Consider the following 18,949-nt stretch of genomic DNA (forward strand, 5'->3'; position numbering starts at 1 on the left):
GTGCTTATAATAAATAATAAAATCTATAAGACCTCAAATCGATTCTCCGATTAGCTAGGATTGTGTATAAAAGAGCTATTTCTGGGAACAATTTACTCATTCAAACGCCACCACCGCCATTTTGCGCAATTGGCGGACCTTGGGTCATCGTCTTCTTGGTCCCCGATTCCTTGTAGCCGGGAAACCTTGTACTTCATTTACGTGGGCATGCTAGATATTTGGTTTGTGTACATATATGCTATAATTTTTTTTTGAGACTGTTTTTTTCCTGATGTTGTGCGATTCTTGGTATTTAATGGAAGCAAGAGTTATGGTTAAGGTTTTGTGGAACTTTGTATTGTTGCAAGTGATACATTAGCCGTTTAACTTGGGAGAATATTTCTTATTTCTTTTGAATTATGGTTTTTATTATTAGTTTTTTTTGGGGGGGAGGTTGTACTTGTTATGGCTCGAGGATCGTTGATTTATTTTCTTGATCAGCAGTGGACTTGATCGAACTTGGAGTTTCTATTCGGGGGCCATTGTTTGAATTAGGGTTTAGATTTTTTTTGCGTGATCAGCGTTGTGTGTGTTGCACTTGGCTTCTCACCTTTGCAGAAGGAAGACTGCTATTTTTGGTTGTTTTCGTGGACGTGACGTGACTGTTATATCTATGGCTGTAGATTGTAGAAAGGTTTTCAATAAAGACGGAATGAATCAGACGAAATTATTGAGTTGGATGAAGGATGGAATTTCATGCAAGAAGGCATTACAAAATTGAAGAAGATTTTAGAAGGCCATTCTGAAACACAGTTCAGTTCAGAAGAATACATGATGCATTACACGTATCCTATTTCTCTGTGACAAGAAGAATGTTTTGATTTAGTTTTTTCCCCCTTTTCCACAAAGTTAATTATATCGGTATAACCTTATATTAAGAAGAAAACATGATGCATTACACATGTCCTATTTCTCCGTAACAGGAAGAATGTTTTGATTCAGTTTTTTTCCTTCTCCACAAAGTTAATTATAACGGTATAACCTTATATTCTCGTTTCCCACTACAGGGAAGTCTAAATAAATTTGTTTACTTTCAAAAAGGGAAAGTTTACCGCGATACTATCTATCCATCGAATTTGTTTGGTTGGCACAGTTTGCGTGGTGTTATTTGTGCTTCTGTGTATTGCAAGTGAAAAACCGAGTTATTTATTCAACTTTAGTTAATTTGTTACTATCCTTGACATGAAGCACAGTACCATATACAATATGTGCACCCAGAAGCCTCCTCATGATTATTCTCAGCAGCTCTATGAGAAGTACAAAAAATCTTTTGATGCGTATATTCCTTCAGCTGTAAGGAATCTGAAGTTCTTTAGTTACTATCTGATCTTCGTTTAAATACCAGCAGCTCTATGAGAAGTACCAAATTTGACAACACAGTCAATTTTGCACTTTAGGATGATAGAGACATTGAGTACATTATTTTTAGGGTTTAACTTTCTGCTTTTTAGAGCTCTAGACTGTAATCTATTCAGTTATAAAAGTTTTGGTGCCAACTTGATCTTGATTATATTTTAGAATAGTTTAGTTTCATTGTTCAGCATGTGGAATATGGATGAATTCAACAACATTCGTCCACCTTTGATTTTACCTACCCTGTTATATTATTTATGAGTGGAATATCTTAATATCTTCCTTCCATTGAGATGTCATTTTTTGGAACTGAAATCATCGGTATGTTATGGGTCAATCTTTCTCTACCAGGTCCTGCCATCTTTGAGAGAAAAGCACGATGAGTTCATGCTGAGGGAGCTTGTAAATAGATGGACAAATCATAAAGTAATGGTCAGGTGGCTATCACGTTTCTTTTACTATCTTGATAGATATTTTATATCCCGAAGGTCACTTCCTTCCCTGAAAGAAGTTGGGCTGGCCTGCTTTCGAGATCTGGTTGGTTGCAATCTGTTGTCTCACCTCTTTTTATACAGTGATGTCTGGATTTCTTTTTCATTGTTTGACCACATACACCATCATTTTTATGCCTGACCTGATATTTTTATCAATATCTTTGCATCTGCTGATTCGCTGTTTGAATATCGATGATAGGTGTACCTCGAGTTGAGATACAAAGCCAGAGATGCAGTCATTACCTTGGCAAGGATTTTTCTTTAACAAGCAATATATCTTACTCTGAATGTTGTTCAAGTTTTATAATTTTTTTTAAATGGCAGATTGATCAAGAACGTGAAGGAGAACAGATTGACAGGGCTTTGCTGAAGAACATACTTGATATATTTGTGGAGATTGGGATGGGGAAGATGGATTGCTATCAGAATGACTTTGAAGATGCCATGCTTAATGACACCGCTGCTTACTATTCTCGAAAAGCGTCAAACTGGATTGTGGACGATTCTTGTCCTGATTACATGTTGAAGGTAAATATAATTTGCAACTTACTTTACCTTACTGGGGTAAATTACTGTTTTAGTTTATAAAACCTATTTCAATGGATTAACAACAGGCAGAGGAGTGCTTGCGAAAGGAAAAGGACCGGGTCTCTCATTATTTGCATTCAAGCAGTGAGACAAAACTTTTGGAGGTTGGTGTTTTATTTTATTTTATAGTTAAAATTTCTAGGTATAGCGTGCTATGCAGCACATACACCTTAAAAAAAAATTCTGAAGTATCGAAAACGACATGCGGATACGCGTGTCAGATATGACAAAATCCGCGACATTGACTTTTTTTGGGTTGACCAGTTGGATACCTTTTGGACAAGGTAATGACACGCCTCGGACACATTTTTCGGATACGTTTCGGCAAAAAAATTTGATCTTTTCTTTTTAAATCACTTCATTGAAGTTGTACATTATATATATTTTCATAAATATTTATATATATTTCTGCAATATATTTATATAAATATTTATATCTCTACAATTTTTAATTTTTAATATTAAATTTATATATATATGTATCTCTACAATTTTTTATTTTTAATACTAATTATGCATATATATGATATCTATATATTTTTAATAATTTTCGTATCCTAGTCGTATCGTGTCTCTCGGCAAAGATCGTGTGAGTGTGCAGTTATGCTGTTTGTCAAGATTACTTTATATCTTCTGATCTGAATTCCTCAAACCTGCAATCTTCCTAAGTTGTATTTGAGAATAGTTGGTTTATATGAGGAATTGATGTTATATATGGTGTTTTACTTCTCAAATGTGCATAATAATGAATAGTTACCTAATGTTTAAATTAAACTTGGAACTTGGACTTGAAATAAAAATAATTGAGCTGATTGTGGTCTGCTATTAGTTGGCTGAGTTTCTTAAAATCCATTCCGGACTATCCAAGTTTGTTGGTACTTCAGCTCAGTTGTTTTCGGTTGATTCAAATGTTTTGATCTTGCATTGGGCTGAGGTTGACGTAGTCGACTTGTATGGACTGGATGTTTGTTCTAATCTTTTGGCGAAAATGGACTCTGATGAGAGTTAGATGGCTGAAAACCGGAAACATAGTCTCATTTGTGATGTTTAGTCGGTTCCAAGTTCGATGTTGCATTTTAGCTTTACTCGTTAGTTTTTAGGTGAACAAGTTTGTGGAAGTGATACATTATTGTTGATGGTTTAAAAATTTGTCTAATCCACGCCATACTTGGTTCTCATATGTGCTCACTGTGTGATGTAGAAAGTACAAAATGAATTGTTGGTTGTATACACCAACCAATTATTGGAAAAAGATCATTCTGGATGCCGTGCTTTACTCAGAGATGACAAGGTGTTTTAGCTTTTGTCAATTAGTGGAAGAAATTCTCCGTTTAATTGTCTTTAAAGAGAAATTTTGACTGTTGCACTCTTTGCCTTCTTGATGGGTGCAGGTAGATGATCTTTCTAGGATGTATAGGCTCTTTCACAAAATTCCAAAGGGATTGGAACCTGTTGGCAATATGTTCAAGCAGGTATGCGGTATTTAGATAGTTCTGAATTATCTGTTGGTATTTATCATCGATTCCTGATCCCCTAGTACGTATGATATTTGCTTGGTGCAGCATGTTACCTCCAAAGGCATGGTTTTGGTTCAGCAGGCTGAAGAAGCTGCTAGCAATAAGGTCGGTATGCTGATGGTTTATATTTGACATTCAAAGTTTCTTAGGCATCGTATTTTTAATTTTTATGTGAAGTAAGCACATTTGGACAAATCAAGGTTCTGTGAATGATCTTGTGCCTATTTACCTTGTATAATGTGTAAAATTAAGATTGTTATGTGAGATTGTTGTGCTATGCTCTACAATTGTGTTTGCCATGCTTGGTTTAATAATCAATAATGTCTTGCTTCTTACCTAAATGTTTACAATTTGATTTGGTGGTATTTGCAAACTAATCTATTTTTTTTATCATATATATGTTGTAATGGGAACCGATACCTGCTTTTTACAGTCAGAAAATGCTGGTGGAACACAAGAGCAGGTAAATGTTTCGTCTATGGCGATCATGCTGTAGTTTATTTGTTTTAGGAAGGTGTAACTTTTTGTTTACCTTTGCAGGCATTTGTGAGGAAAGTAATTGAGCTTCATGACAAGTATTTTGCATACGTAAAGGATTGTTTCTCCAATAACACCCTGTTTCACAAGGTTTAAGTTGGAAGCATAGAATTATAATTTTGTTTTCAATGTAGAAGATCGATTACATTCATTTCTGCGATTTACTACTGAATTTGTTGTTGATTATGCAGTCTCTCAAGGAAGCTTTTGAGGTCTTCTGCAATAAAGTTGTCACCGGCGTCTCAAGTGCTGAGCTACTGGCGGCATACTGTGACAATATTCTTAAAAAAGGTGGGAGTGAAAAACTAAGTGATGAAGCCATTGAGGAAACACTAGACAAGGTAACATTATTTCCGTTAAAGTTAGACATTCATGTAAAAAATCTCTTATAAAGAAATGCCTTATTGCACCTTCTCATAGGTGGTCAAGTTCCTGGTCTATATTAGCGATAAGGACCTCTTTGCTGAGTTCTACAGGTGACACCATGGTCTACTTGCATTTTTCGCATTACTGGAGTTTTTATCATTTAATGTTCATATTTTTGTCAATTGCTTTGCCTTTTTTGTAGGAAGAAGCTCTCTCGTCGGCTGCTTTTTGACAAGAGTGCTAATGATGATCATGAGAGGCTTATTTTAACAAAGTTAAAACAGCAGTGTGGTGGTCAGTTCACTTCAAAGATGGAGGGAATGGTAATCAAGCTTTGTTACTTCCTTCAGATATCATGCATACAATTGTGACTTAAAATTTGAGTTTTTTACTTTCAGGTTACTGATTTGACGCTCGCAAAGGAAAACCAGAACCACTTCCAAGAATATATCGGCAACAACCAAGCTACCAATCCTGGGATAGATTTGACTGTCACTGTTCTTACGACTGGATTTTGGCCAAGTTACAAATCTTCAGATCTGTGTCTTCCTGCAGAGATGGTGTGATCCTTTCTCTTTTAATGAATTCCCTTTCTTCCCACCTATTTAACTGTGTTGTTTTGATTTGGATAACTCATGAATGATCCTTATTTAAGCAACTTTTGTTTCAGGTGAAGTGTCTTGAGGTTTTCAAGGAGTTCTATCAAACCAAAACAAAACACAGGAAATTGACATGGATTTATTCTTTGGGAACCTGCAACATAAATGCAAGGTTTGAGCAGAAACCAATTGAACTAATCGTGGGACATACCAGGTTAATTATTTATGAAAATTCCGCCCAAGTTACCAATCCATCCCCCTTTGGAAAAAACCCTGAAAAAAAGGGGCTTATGGAGTAACAAAGCTGGATAATTGATCTGGAATGCTATTTTTCGTTTTTTTTTTATCAGGCTGCTGTACTACTGCTATTCAATTCTGCAGATAGGCTGAGTTATGGTGACATCTCGACTCAGTTAAATTTGGCTGATGATGATTTGGTTAGATTTCATGTGCAAAGTACAAGATCTTAAACAAGGAACCAAATTATAAAACTGTTTCGCCTAATGATTATTTCACATTCAATTCGAAGTTCACTGAGGATGAGAAAGATCAGGGTTAGCAGTTTGTTTTATCTTCTCTTTAGTCTATCACAATATCTTTATCTACGTCATGAACTGTATTCCCATTTTGGAGTTTCAGATTCCTCTTCCCCCTGTGGACGAAAGAAAAAAGGTTGTTGAAGATGTTGACAAGGATAGGCGCTATGCAATCGATGCCTCAATTGTGCGCATAATGAAAAGTCGTAAAGTTTTGGGGCATCAACATCTAGTCCTGGAGTGTGTCGAACACTTGAGCCGCATGTTTAAGGTATGATCTTAGAAGTTCTTTTTTCCACCTTTTTGGTGATCTCGACTCCTAGGTCATCTTTGGAATATGAAACAAATGAGGTATAGGTTTGATTTTTATATATTGTTCTAAATCTCGCTGCTATCGACCTCCTGATTCCTTGTGTAGAAGTTGGATCTGGTATTAACACTGTTTATGTTGCAGCCTGATTTTAAGGTGATTAAGAAGCGAATTGAAGATCTCATAACTCGAGACTACCTGGAGAGGGACAAAGAGAACCCCAACTTGTTCAAGTATTTGGCCTGATCTTGATTTAGATTGACAGATAAAGTGGTATTGCCATTTAATTGTCCTTGGTTTGACTGAAGTCGATTTTGGTCGTTTCCGACGCATCTCGTCACCAATACAACTTTGTCATATATTAGTATACCAGAATTAGAGTAGGCATATCTACTTTGAACTCTGCTTTGGGAGAGCTGTGTATTTTTTTTGGCCACCACCTTTGGCAGAGTAAAAGTGATCGTCATGAATTCTTACCGTACAATATATTCACAATCTTTTTAGCCAATGTTCGATGTTTGGTCCGATTCTTTTATGCCTTTGATAATATGGATAAATCACCGAGTAATACATGTGAATCGTGATTTTGTTGTTTAAAATACCATGGAAACTGAGGTCACAACTTCTGCTTTAATTGGTTTTCGGCACTCGTAGATACCGCAATTCTGAAACTGATGGTTCCCCGCTGAACTAATCCGATATGATTCCAGTTTAAAATAATATTTATATTTTTTACACAATTTTAACAAATATGCACGCACCGAGTACTAGTACATATATTACAGTACTTGAGTGCTAGAATTACTATTTTTGGTACAAGCTTTCATCAATTTTGGCTCATCACATTTGATGTGGAAATTGACCATATCCAAACCTTTTCCCACTTCAACCTCGCATTTGATATGTAAATTTCATTTCGATATCTATTAATAATGATTACGCTTTCATTTTAGAGGTAATTATTATAACTAAATTAGATTATCAAAAAATCTGAAAAAATATATATATATTACGTGTAAGCAAGACATAATATTTAGAACCAAGTCGTAAATCGTCGTTATTGGTTCCCATTTTGGAGCTCTTAATAATAATAATGTGACATTGTCGGCGGCTATCGTTCAGTTTTTGTAGAATTACACAAATTCAAGAAATTAGATGTGTGTAGGTTCTACCAAACTTCTTAAGAGAAAATTATGACTACATCTTCGAAGGGAAGTATATGTATATACACAGACAATTACGTTAGGATGGAGCAGATCTTTTTGCCCTAATAAACCAGAGACGGGGCTGGAATAATTTGGTCATATCTTATTATTGGGATGCTTCGCACTTGCCGATTTACCTGCACAAATAGTCATCTCATTAGCACCGAAAGGCTATGGGAGAGGAAAGATAAAACAGGAAAAACTCGACAGCAGACATGGTACACAACAAGAATCCAAAATGTAAGCAATTTTTAAACTGTCCGCGACTTGAAAATATGAACATTATAACTAAATATACCTGCCAAATGCAGAGCACGGGCATCAATATTGGCGAAAAAAGAGACTGACAACAAGACTAAAAGCTTCAGGCAGCCCTTATTGCTTAAAAAATCAACGCAATATCAAATTTACACGTACATCCGCTGGAGGAATCATTGTTCATAATCCTTTCACCATTTTATTTCTTAAACTTAACCATACACGTTTCCATAGTTTATTCTATACGTCCAGATGAATACAAGGCAAAATCTGTGAACAACTAGAGTGGAACCATTATGAGCAGACCTGCAGAACATTTAATCGCAACAGTATAAGAGCCAAAAGAAAAACGAGCAAAATCTATTAGCACAAGAACATAACATTGAAAGAAAATTAACCTGTCATATAGTCCACTTTTCTGGAATAAATCTGCTGAATCTAGTGCGGTCAGCAGGATCGACTTTTCTTCTCATGCACCTGCAAAGGGTTTACAGAAGCCTCGACCATAAGTCCTCTTAAGATTGAATTTGTAGACAAGTGAGGGGACAGAATCACCAACCCCTGGTAATGAACATTGGAGCCTAAACTTGGCGACTTTTACCGGCTCAAGATTATCTTTCTATTGTTCTCACATCACCCAATATGAACTCATTTAAGGCATTATCAATATCATTAACCTGACTTGATAAAAAATGGAGGCCTTTCATCTTCTTTATCAAAAGATAAATGACACTACTACAAGCATGATCTTTTAGTGGAGCCTTGATTCAACATGGAATTCGAAAAGCGAGAGGCCTCTCCAATTTTCTTCCTCCTATACCAGAAGAAAACTATGAAAGGGAAAGATTCAAGATGGGTGCTTTAGACACATAATAGGCAGTTCAACGATGATTGATCGCTTCCATTGAAACTCGAACAAGACGCAATAAACCCTCTACATCTTGGAAGTTGAAATCGAGTGCTGTTTTGAGAGAACAGATGTCCGATTCTCCAAGTTTTGATATAGCAGCTGTGAAAGCGTTTCTTGATTTCCTTGAGGCTTCCATTGCAAAGTTAACATCTTGTGCCTAAAGGAATACAAACACAATAACTTGCACAAACTATAATCCAAAAAACAAGTATCGGATTGAATGATGACATAGTGCAATAGGCTAATTTGCAAGTACACGTTGAAGATGTAACTGCACTTACAAAATTTAGAAGCCGGATGAAACCAGAACGATTTCGAGAAGTGATAGTATTGCTTCCAGAAACTTGAGGAGAACCTACAACTTTGGCTAGCACATTTCCCTTGTCTGTAGTTGCTTGGTTCAAGTTGTCAACGTCAGAGGTGGAGGAGAAAGGAGATTCACCTGAATGGTAATTATGAAACAGACAAAAACTGCAATTAGGAAGGTAAAAGTTCTTCTCGTTTATATCAGCTAACAACAGTTAACTTTATATCTGCTCAGTGAAACATGCTTATGTTACATCCATTCATTAAGAAAAGAATTCGAGGAACAAGAGAGTAATAATAATCATCATTATCTGGATTTGGCTTTGGATAAGAGGAGATAGTATTACTGTTTACTGAGAAAGAAATAACAAAAATGACTGAGGCAGTGTCAAAAGTATTACGAGTTGAATTGAAATGACCTCCACTAATGGTGAGTTTTTTCAATTAAAATGGATTAATACCTGGAGCAACCATTTGCAGAGCAGTTTGCAACTCATTCCTGTCCCTATTTGCACTGGAATGTGAATAATAAATTACTCGCATATAAGCAACCTCCATACATTTATAAGCCAATGCAGTAGCAGCCATGTCTTTTGACTTTTCAAATTCATGGGCACAAAACCTACCAATAATTATTTAGTTAATACCAAGAAGAAATGCTATGGATGAACCACAATTTCCCTACATGAAACCAGCCATTATCGGAAGTATGAAAAGTACATGCTTTAGATCAGGTTACTATCTTAAAGACCAGAATTTATTAATGTTTTTTAAATAATCGTGCATTAGGACACCCCATAAAGGCCTAACCACTGTAGTAAAAACTCACTCGCAGAGCTTCGCAGTGCTACTGTATATATGCATTGAGTGCATCATCTCATTATGCTTAGAGCCTTCACTGCTTCCAGTTTCCAACAGAGACGCTCCATGGAGAAATTTGAGGGCGGCTTGGAAGTAAAGTCCATTGCTTTCAGTTGATCCAGAATTCTGTAAAAACAAACCCGTGTTTTGAAGAGCTAGAAACAACTCAATATCTATGTCAGAATCAATATGACATGAACAAACCTTGAAGCGGTCAGCCAAGTGTTTGAGGTCCTTGGCCTCTTTTAAAGCATAGTTAGCACCATGACTGGAGGCCTCCCTTCGAACAGGACTCGAGGATTCAACATCCTGAGCCTTGTGGGAATTTGGAGTGGGATGTCTTAAATTAATAGGTCGATCATTTTGCTTCTCAGTTTTTTTACACTGATTTTTTACACCATTTTCTTTCTGAGATCCAGTGACAGGTTGGAGACTAGCAACTGTTTCAGTTTCAACTCTCCCTAACGGTGGAAGAGACTGTGATATCCCATTTCCATTTGCTTCAGGCAGGTTACTTCTCTTGAATAGTTTCTCCTCCAGATTACGTTTTTTATCTTGGCTTTCGATGACATATTGGCCATCGTGACCTCCAAACTTTGACTGATCCAATACTTTACTGCTCTCGCTTAATGTTCCTCCACCAGTATCGTTCTTGCAAACAAACTTGTCAATCTCAGCGGGAGTACCAGACCTATGGTCAGACTTGTTTTTTCTACTCTTGGTCTTTTCCTTGATTTTGTCTTTATCCATATCAGATACAGAAGTATGACTTTTGTCTTTCGAATGTGAAGACACCTTTTCTGACTTCTTCATGTTCGATACGCTATTATCGATAGTGCAACTAACATCTTTTTGCATCATCTCTTTTCGAACATTTCCTCCATCTTCACCACCTGAAATCCTTTTTGGACTCACTGCGGTGGAAGAGTAAGGATCCTTAAAATCATCTTTTTCAAAGAGCTTCTCTCTCGTTGAAGGGACCTTATCAGCATTATAAGGTCTCAAAGGAGATGAAGAAATTGATTCGACTGGAGAACCTTTAACTTCCTGGGCATTGCTTTTGTTTTTATGTGAGGCAGATACCTTGGAAGAGCTTGAAGTGGTCGCAACAGATGGATGTACTAAACCCCTATCATTTTTCAAACAATCTTCTACCTGAGTATTGCTCAAACAATGATTGTTATTCTGCTTATCTATAGTCCTGCCCTTCTCGTCGGTTCCTGCTCTAGATTTGCTTCCACTCGAGCCATTTCCTCCAGACTTGGAAGCTCTAGCTTTTTTTCTTTCCAGCTGGTCACTCTCCCATCCATCAACAAAATCACCAGAATTTTGATGGCAACTTTGAGAATCATGGCCATCCTTACCTTTCCTTTTTCGAACAGAGTCCTTATTATCAAATTTTCTCGAGGGTATCGAACCATTATCTCTCGAGCGTATCGAACCATTATCTGGAACTATTATTTCTTGGTTCAAACCTGTATCTTTCTTCATGTTTCCCCTTGTATCCTTGTGCCTCGATGATTTATTTGACAAACCATTGGCCAATATAGTGCCTGGATTTAAGGACCCGCCATTTTCAGAACACCACTTTCCATTATTAAAATGTGCTTCCGCCTTCATTCTTTTAGATGCCCTAGAATCATCTGCGTCAGACTCTAGCTTATTTATCTTCAGATTTGTACCTGTGTGTGTATATGTGTGAAAATTAGATTTAAAAAAAGCTTAAAAATACCAGATAAAAACCCATGAAGCTAAATAATGGAGCTAATATAAAATCTGATAGTTAATTTAGGAAATCGGCGTATCACAGTACCTGTTTTAGAATAATTGACAAGTGATTCTTTTATATTACTCAGAAATCCACAGCTATCTAGAGGAGAATGATTTTCTATTTTTGATGTACCATTTTTGGAAGATGATGGGAGGTTCTTCCGTGAGTTCGCAGAGTGAGTGGAACCATCGATATCAAATAAACTTGATGAATGATCTGCCCTATGTTTTTTCTTCTGCCCCATTGTTTCATTGAGGTCAGCAATATTTTGGAGCTCTCGAACAGGACACCCAGCATCAACCAATGGTACGCTGACGGTAGCAGAAATAGAATTGTGAAGTTGGTTGTGCTGCCTCTCAGAATAAGGGGCCCGAATTGAATCAGCAGCAGGTTGGTACAGGGCTCTTAAAGCACTGGTAGTTTCCTCCTCAGGTATGCTACAACGGTTCATTCCAGGCCTACGGTAGTGGCAGAACAATAAGATGTTTTTTTATTGAAGAACTAATACAAACAGAAATCGAGGTCGATGAAGTATCACCATATTTAGGCTAACAAGGAATCATACAAAACTTGAATATCAAAGGCATTAGGCTTTGTTAGTTGATTTGTCATTAGACAGATAAATTTGGATATAAAATATAAAAAATTTCACTCATCTAAACCAGTCATACTAATAACCAGAAATCATGTGAATAATATATATATATATATGATAGATGATGATGAAGGCAACAACATAAACTGTAACAATGATGAAACTTACAGCCACGTAAGCATCCTACAAAGCCATTTCTCAGGAAGACTTTTAGGATTTGTACCCAGGGGAAGGAGTCTCCATTTTTTACACTTATCACAAAAGACCCAGTCTTCCTTAACAATAGGTGCCACTCCTGTTTGAGTTTCAGATGTTGGAGGTGGTGCCACAAGAGAAGGCAATCTATGATAATTTTCTGTTGGATTTGGCCTTTCAGCACTTTTGTCATTAGATTTATCTTTCGATGTGTTGATATATTCACTCGAATTTCTTTTCTTCAAAAGTAGAGGATCCTTTGGCCTTCCAGAGGGCATGTCCCTTGAAATCGATTCATCATCTTCTTCTTCAAATCCAAAGTCTCCAAAAAATTCCTTAAGATGCATCTCCCGATATTTTTCAGGTTCCTTTTGAAGATCTCGTGAATCACTTTTGGATATGAGAGAGTTAGCATGAGAGTTCTTTCCACTTTTAGAAATCAAAGAAGAATCAACCATTCGCCGATCTTTTTGTATGTGCGCTCCCACAAATTTCTTCGGAAGATCAGAAGGTCCAACACTAGGCTCATTTCTTCCCTTGGAGACATTTGAATCAGATTGATCCGAAGCATGAAAATTTTCTTCTTTGAGAACATTCTTCTGAGAGCTAAAATTTTCTTTTTTATTTTCTGATTTCTTGCCTGATGAACCCAGTCTTTCACCCAATTTCTCGATCCTGCCAATTTCTGGGGAAGATTCACTGTCCAAATTTTTCTTAATAATATCTCTACCAGCTTCTCCCTTCAATCCAGATTTTGAATCATTTAAAGGAACAAGTGTCACAGTCGTACACATATCTTTTGCAGCATCAGCAATGGTATATTGTGAATTTGATATAAGTGGAAGTTTAAAAGCTTTAGAAACCATTTCATCACAGTGTAATGAATCATTCTGATCACTCCTACCAGAAAGAGATCCATTTACTAGCATCCCAGAAGTTTCTATGTGAGCCTTGTCCATGAATTCAGATTCATTATCACCACCAATCTTTCTTCTTTCGATCAAACAAATCAGATCTTCTGATAGAGGGGATAAAAGGTGAACCGCGGAGAAGGATGTCATTATCTGATCCAACAAAGCAGAAATGTGACGTTTAAGAAAGCTAAAGGCCATATTAATCCAAAAAATGAGACAATGATTTACAGATACCTGAAGAATACTAGTAGGAGATTTCTCTGGCACATCCAAACGGTTAGCACTCAGCTTTTGAATAGTTGCTTCCTGACTGTCATCCAATGAAGAGGATGGAGAGACCATCAGACCGAGTCCACTGTAGATTTCAGTATTCTTTTGTGTCGACAAATTATCAGAGCCAACTTTGATCCGAACCTTCAGAGTTTTCTGGTCAGAAGGATTGACAGATTTCTTGATGACTCCATATTTAGAACCTGATTCATCAACATGTCTGGATGGTAAGCCCTTCAACGAATTTTCAATTGACACGGTCTTTCCTGAAGCATCAGATAATCTTGCTGTTGGCGAAGAGCTTGATGAAGCTAATGAGTTTTGTCTCTGATCCTAAATCAGAGAACAAGTCAAATAGCTCAAGTGAACCTGGATATCATGTTGAACAGAAACTCTAGTTCTATTTTCGAGTGGAAGATAGCAAACAGAAAAGTATGTAGATTAAGATCTACAAGTATCTACCTCTGTCCATAGCTTTCTTGGGGATATGGGAGTATCATAACTACTAACGTTTGGTGGAATCTTTGTGCGGGACCAAGATGGAGACCGCTGATAAGTAGGTAAAAATGAACCATATCCTCCAAATTTTGCCCCTGTTCAAGAATTTGAATTTCTGATCAGTAAACATCATATTCTGAACCCACATTCACCTTGCTCTAACTTTATGCGATCAGCCACATTCTTTCTCGAACTTACCCAAATTCTCAGCTGAAACACCACCCTCAAAATCTTTCTGGAAATGGCCCAAAACACTTTCAAGTTTATCTCCCTTCAAAAGAGCATAAATTAAGAAATATTAGAGCTACATTCTATTTCTACTATAACCATGTGTTATAATCCCATAAACAAATATATCCTATCGATCTTCGCTAAAAATATGGAAACTAGACACCCCCATGCACCAACTTCCATGTTAGTCTCTTAACGAGAATAGCTGAGCATGCATCAATTCAAGATAAAGAACACTGACCACCATCTTTAACTATTTAAAACAGCAATAAATTCAGCTTTAAAATGTGATCAAAACCAAAATAACTACACACCAGGTAGAAAAATTACCAATATAGCACGTATCAGCAATCAGAGAGCAACAGAGATGACTCAAAACTAAAAACAAGGTACAATTCAGCCTTACTACATAACTGCAATTAACATAACATCGCAGACAGAATAATTACAGCACAGCACAAAATAAAGATGCAAAGAGAAGGAAATTTAATGTGCTTACAATGTAAGAGAGAGTAATATCTGGGTCAATGGTGGAATCTTCATCTTGACCATGATAAGAAAGAGCTTCACCTTCTTCAACCTCAGTCTCTTCCATCTCAAACCCCTAACGCTAACCCCTTCCTCCCATCTCTGCTTCCGACAAAAATATCGAAAGAAGTATTAAATATTAAATATCCCCAAAAAAGATTTTTTTTTTCTCTCCTTTTAACTTTTCTCCGAAACTTTCAACGACCCATTTCACAAAATCGAAGAGCCGGAAAAACCCACCAAGTGATCGTCCTAATCAGATTTACACTCCGAGATATCTTCACCTATCAGGACAAGCTTCCAATAATTTACAGAGGCGTATATCAAAAGATTGCAACACTCAGGGAAAAAAAGTACAACACTGAGAATCGTCTCAAAATTCGAGAGCTTTATTTAGTTTAGGATCGTGGAAATGGATCGTGTCACGCGATCTCTGAAGCTAAATCCGATTAGCAGAAGAGGTAAAGGGAGAGAGAAATTACGGAGAGAGAGATGAAAGACTCCGGTTATGGTTCCCAGCAGCCTCGAATTTTCTTTTATTTAATATTTTTATTTATTTATTTGATAAACCTTTTTTTTCCCTAACTAGGAATGTAAATTTCACATTATATTTACTCAAAAAAATTCACATAATAATAATAATAATAATCATCATCATCATCTTTTTGAAAAAAAAATAGGAATATTCGGAATTGCGGCAGATATATTTGAATAAATATTCGGAAATAAATGTTTTCCCCTTTTGAGAGATGGGGAAATTTGCAAAATAGATGTATGAAGATATATATATTCTTCGGTTATGATTAGTTTTTTCTAAAAAAAAAAAAATTAATGTCAATTATTATTTCATTTTAAGTATTGACTTTTTTTTGTTTGAAAACTTTTAAGTATTGACTTAAGTGCGAGAAAAAAACATCTATTTATCTTTTCTATAAATTAAATAAGATATAGTTACGATAATTAATTCCGATATCTAAATTATATCAAATTTTCCGCAATTATTTTCAATATCTTTTTTTCTACAATAAAGTCATGCATGTTCTGTTATTCAAATTTTTTTAATTTGATTATATTATAAAATATCAGTAGTTCGATTTTACGAGGTAAGAGATCTATTCATTTTCAAATATATAAAAAAATCATAATAAATAAATATATATATATATATATATATATATATAGCCCAACGTGGGTGCTTTGGTCCTTATCAATATGGCTTCATCTATGATTAGTTGTGAACACACTGGAGTTGAGTTGGTCTCTAACTTTGACGTTTTTTTAGAGGCATTTGACTTTCCAAGTCAAAATATAATTTCCCAGCTAAATTTGAAGACCACGAGTGCGAGACCAGACCAACACGACATATTTTTTACATAAAGTTTTAATGATATGATTTTATAAGTTAATTTCGTGAGATAAATATTTTTTTATTTAGGTCACTCATTAAAAATATTACTTTTTATGCCAAAATTATTACTTTTACTGTAAATATGAATATGATTGATGAGTTTCATGTATAAAGATATATGAAATCATATCACAAAAAAACTATTCATTTTGTAAATAGTAAACTTTCGGCATGGTTTCAAACATTTGAATTTATTTGCATTAAGTCGATTATAGCCCATTATAAACTATCGACAAATAAATATTCACATGCACTGAACATCAAATGCTAGTTTGACTACTTTTGGTACATAAATCATATTTCAAATAATTTCATGCTCAACTTATTGCTTAGTTATTTGAATAAAATCTTATGCATGCAGGTACAAAAATATTTAAAATAAATTATTTAGAAAATATAATCGATTATATGTATGCATTTGGAGTATTTTGTTAACTAGATTGTAAATTTTATATAAATATAAGTGGGTAATCTAACGAAGCCAACCCATTTGGCAAAATTTTCAGTTGGCAAGAATATGCGTAAAATTATACCTTTGGAAGCTTGCATATGCCCATTAACGGAATAATAGATAATCCCATTACGAATTGCACATAATATTTGACCATATAAATATCAGTTTGATCATTACAATCTCAAAACAAATTATTCCTCAAACATGGTTCAACATATGAATGACAATAAGTCGGGTTCGAATAAGATTCTATGTCTCCATTTCTATCCTCGTCTCAATCCCGTCGGGTATTCAACTTTCGTCATCGTCCTCATATCGGCCGAATAACTTAGTATTCATATCGTACCCCGATATCTATTACTACTTAATATTATATTTTTTCAAATTTGAATTCTTTCGATAAAACTATGCTTATTAATCAAATTTTTAAGCGAACAATAAGAAAAATATTAAAAATAGCAAACTAAACATCATATAAGAAACAACAAAATATAATAAATAATTTATTTCAACACCACTATCCTACAAAAATAATATTAACTTTATATTAATAATTTTATTTGTTTCATCCAACTACCATAATTCGACAAAATCAAATTAGAATTAATATTTTTTAATATAAATAAATAAAATTGTGCGTGTATATTTTTTTATAATCGATTATACATGTCGTGTATAAGTAAAATGTTGTTACTGCATCCGTCTCCATCTTCATACCCTAAAATCCTCATATTCTATTATTCATTTATTTAATCGGGTAAAACATTTCCTCCACACCTTCTTTGATTCGAGTTGGATATCAAATCCCTCCTTAGGTTCGGAAAAAATCGTCATCCCTAGTTCAACAAGATTGATCAAAAACCGAAAACGGAGACCCCATGAATCGTAGTCGGAAATGCCGGTCGAGAACCAACTTTCCATTAGAACAACTTAAAGTTATGCACGATACACTTATCGGTGGGGGATGATTGATGAAAAAACACCAAGGTTATGTTTGGTAGCCATGATAAGGGAATGATTATTAAATAATCATTACTTATCTCATGTTTAGTTCATTTTTAATTTAGCATGGAGGCCCTTGATTATGATTGAAAGCGCTCACTATTTATGTTATTTGTGTGATTAAATATCCCTCCTCAACGGTGTGATAATGTATAATTCTTAAATAGTGATAATGATAAATCAATATAATATTTAAAATTTTATTATATTTTTTTTATAAATTAATTTCATATATTTTTATTATTTTCAATCATTTTAAAGAAAATAAATTGTAATGAAAATCTATTTTAAATTAAATTTTTATAAATTTCTAATCTTGTTAATTAATTATTTTATGAAAATAAATATTTATTAAATTCTAATTTATTTTGTTTAATGATTACCGTAATATTTTCAAATATATTTCTAATAAATATATTTAAATTAATTTTAATAAATGTAAATTATAATTATAAAGATTTAATTATCTATCAAATTATTTTAAGAATATATATTTAATTAACACTTGAGGCATTTTGGTCCTTGCAGTAAAATTTACAAAATTAATCCATAATTTTAAAATCATACCAAACACCATATTATTTATCTCACTATACTATTAATCCATATCTCTCATTTTTTAATCACTCTAATTATTAATCATTTACTTATCCCGTCACACGTACCAAACGAAGCCCAAGTTTATAGTCAATAATTCAACGAATCACCCCTAAACAAATGTGGCCACTCGTGTTTCGCCCCCCGATTTTTTGACAAAATTATTTTTAATCAAAATTCCCCTTCCGTACTCAATTACACTGGACTGGGCCCAAGATTTGTGGGCTTTTTGTGTGCTTGTCTCTGTAAAATAAAGCCCAATATTTATTTTAGGCGTAGCAAAACTTTAAATTGGGCTTCGAAATGCCCGTAAACCATACCAAACATATATAGCAAGCGAGACCAATTTTCTCTTTCTTTTGATTTTAAAAAGAAACATTTTCACATTCCGCAAGTTTATAATCGCAATCAAATTTTTTTTAAAAAATTCTATAAAACATTCATATATTTAAATAAACTTCCAAAATTAATACTCAAAGCACAGAGAGAGAAAAAAATATAGAATATATTATAATTTTCTATCTTGTACACATTTTACCTCTCATAATTATAAAATTTTCTATCTTGTACACATTTTACACCTCATAATTCTATAATCACTCCTCCG

The 18,949-nt window shown here is 34.7% G+C and overlaps 1 protein-coding gene and 1 pseudogene across 3 annotated transcripts; one reads left to right on the plus strand and one right to left on the minus strand.

The window, feature by feature from the left end:
* The first annotated feature begins 45 nt into the window (after positions 1–45).
* Positions 46–6,867, plus strand: LOC142529592 (cullin-1-like; annotated as a pseudogene).
* A 506-nt stretch (positions 6,868–7,373) lies between these two features.
* LOC142529138 (cysteine-tryptophan domain-containing zinc finger protein 3-like) lies at positions 7,374–15,397 on the minus strand. 3 transcript variants are annotated; one of them, XR_012815840.1, is made up of 14 exons: positions 14,853–15,397; positions 14,321–14,393; positions 14,087–14,217; positions 13,589–13,957; positions 12,414–13,504; positions 11,693–12,108; positions 10,084–11,561; positions 9,848–10,005; positions 9,480–9,640; positions 8,994–9,154; positions 8,362–8,869; positions 8,201–8,279; positions 7,843–8,108; positions 7,374–7,681 (listed from the first exon to the last, which is right to left on the minus strand). XR_012815840.1 is itself a non-coding variant. In XM_075634561.1 (11 exons), exons 1-11 carry the CDS (start codon positions 14,946–14,948, stop codon positions 8,684–8,686), a joined length of 4,230 nt encoding a protein of 1,409 aa, XP_075490676.1. In that variant the 5' UTR covers positions 14,949–15,397; the 3' UTR covers positions 8,353–8,683. The 3 variants fall into 3 exon arrangements, 2 of the variants coding, with proteins under 2 accessions (XP_075490676.1, XP_075490675.1); XM_075634561.1 differs by lacking the exons at positions 7,374–7,681; positions 7,843–8,108; positions 8,201–8,279 and having other exon boundaries at positions 8,353–8,869; positions 11,783–12,108; XM_075634560.1 differs by lacking the exons at positions 7,374–7,681; positions 7,843–8,108; positions 8,201–8,279 and having other exon boundaries at positions 8,353–8,869.
* Between the last annotated feature and the right edge of the window lie 3,552 nt (positions 15,398–18,949).

This window comes from Primulina tabacum, chromosome 16 (genome assembly GCF_025594145.1).
Source record: "Primulina tabacum isolate GXHZ01 chromosome 16, ASM2559414v2, whole genome shotgun sequence".
NCBI lineage: Eukaryota > Viridiplantae > Streptophyta > Magnoliopsida > Lamiales > Gesneriaceae > Primulina > Primulina tabacum.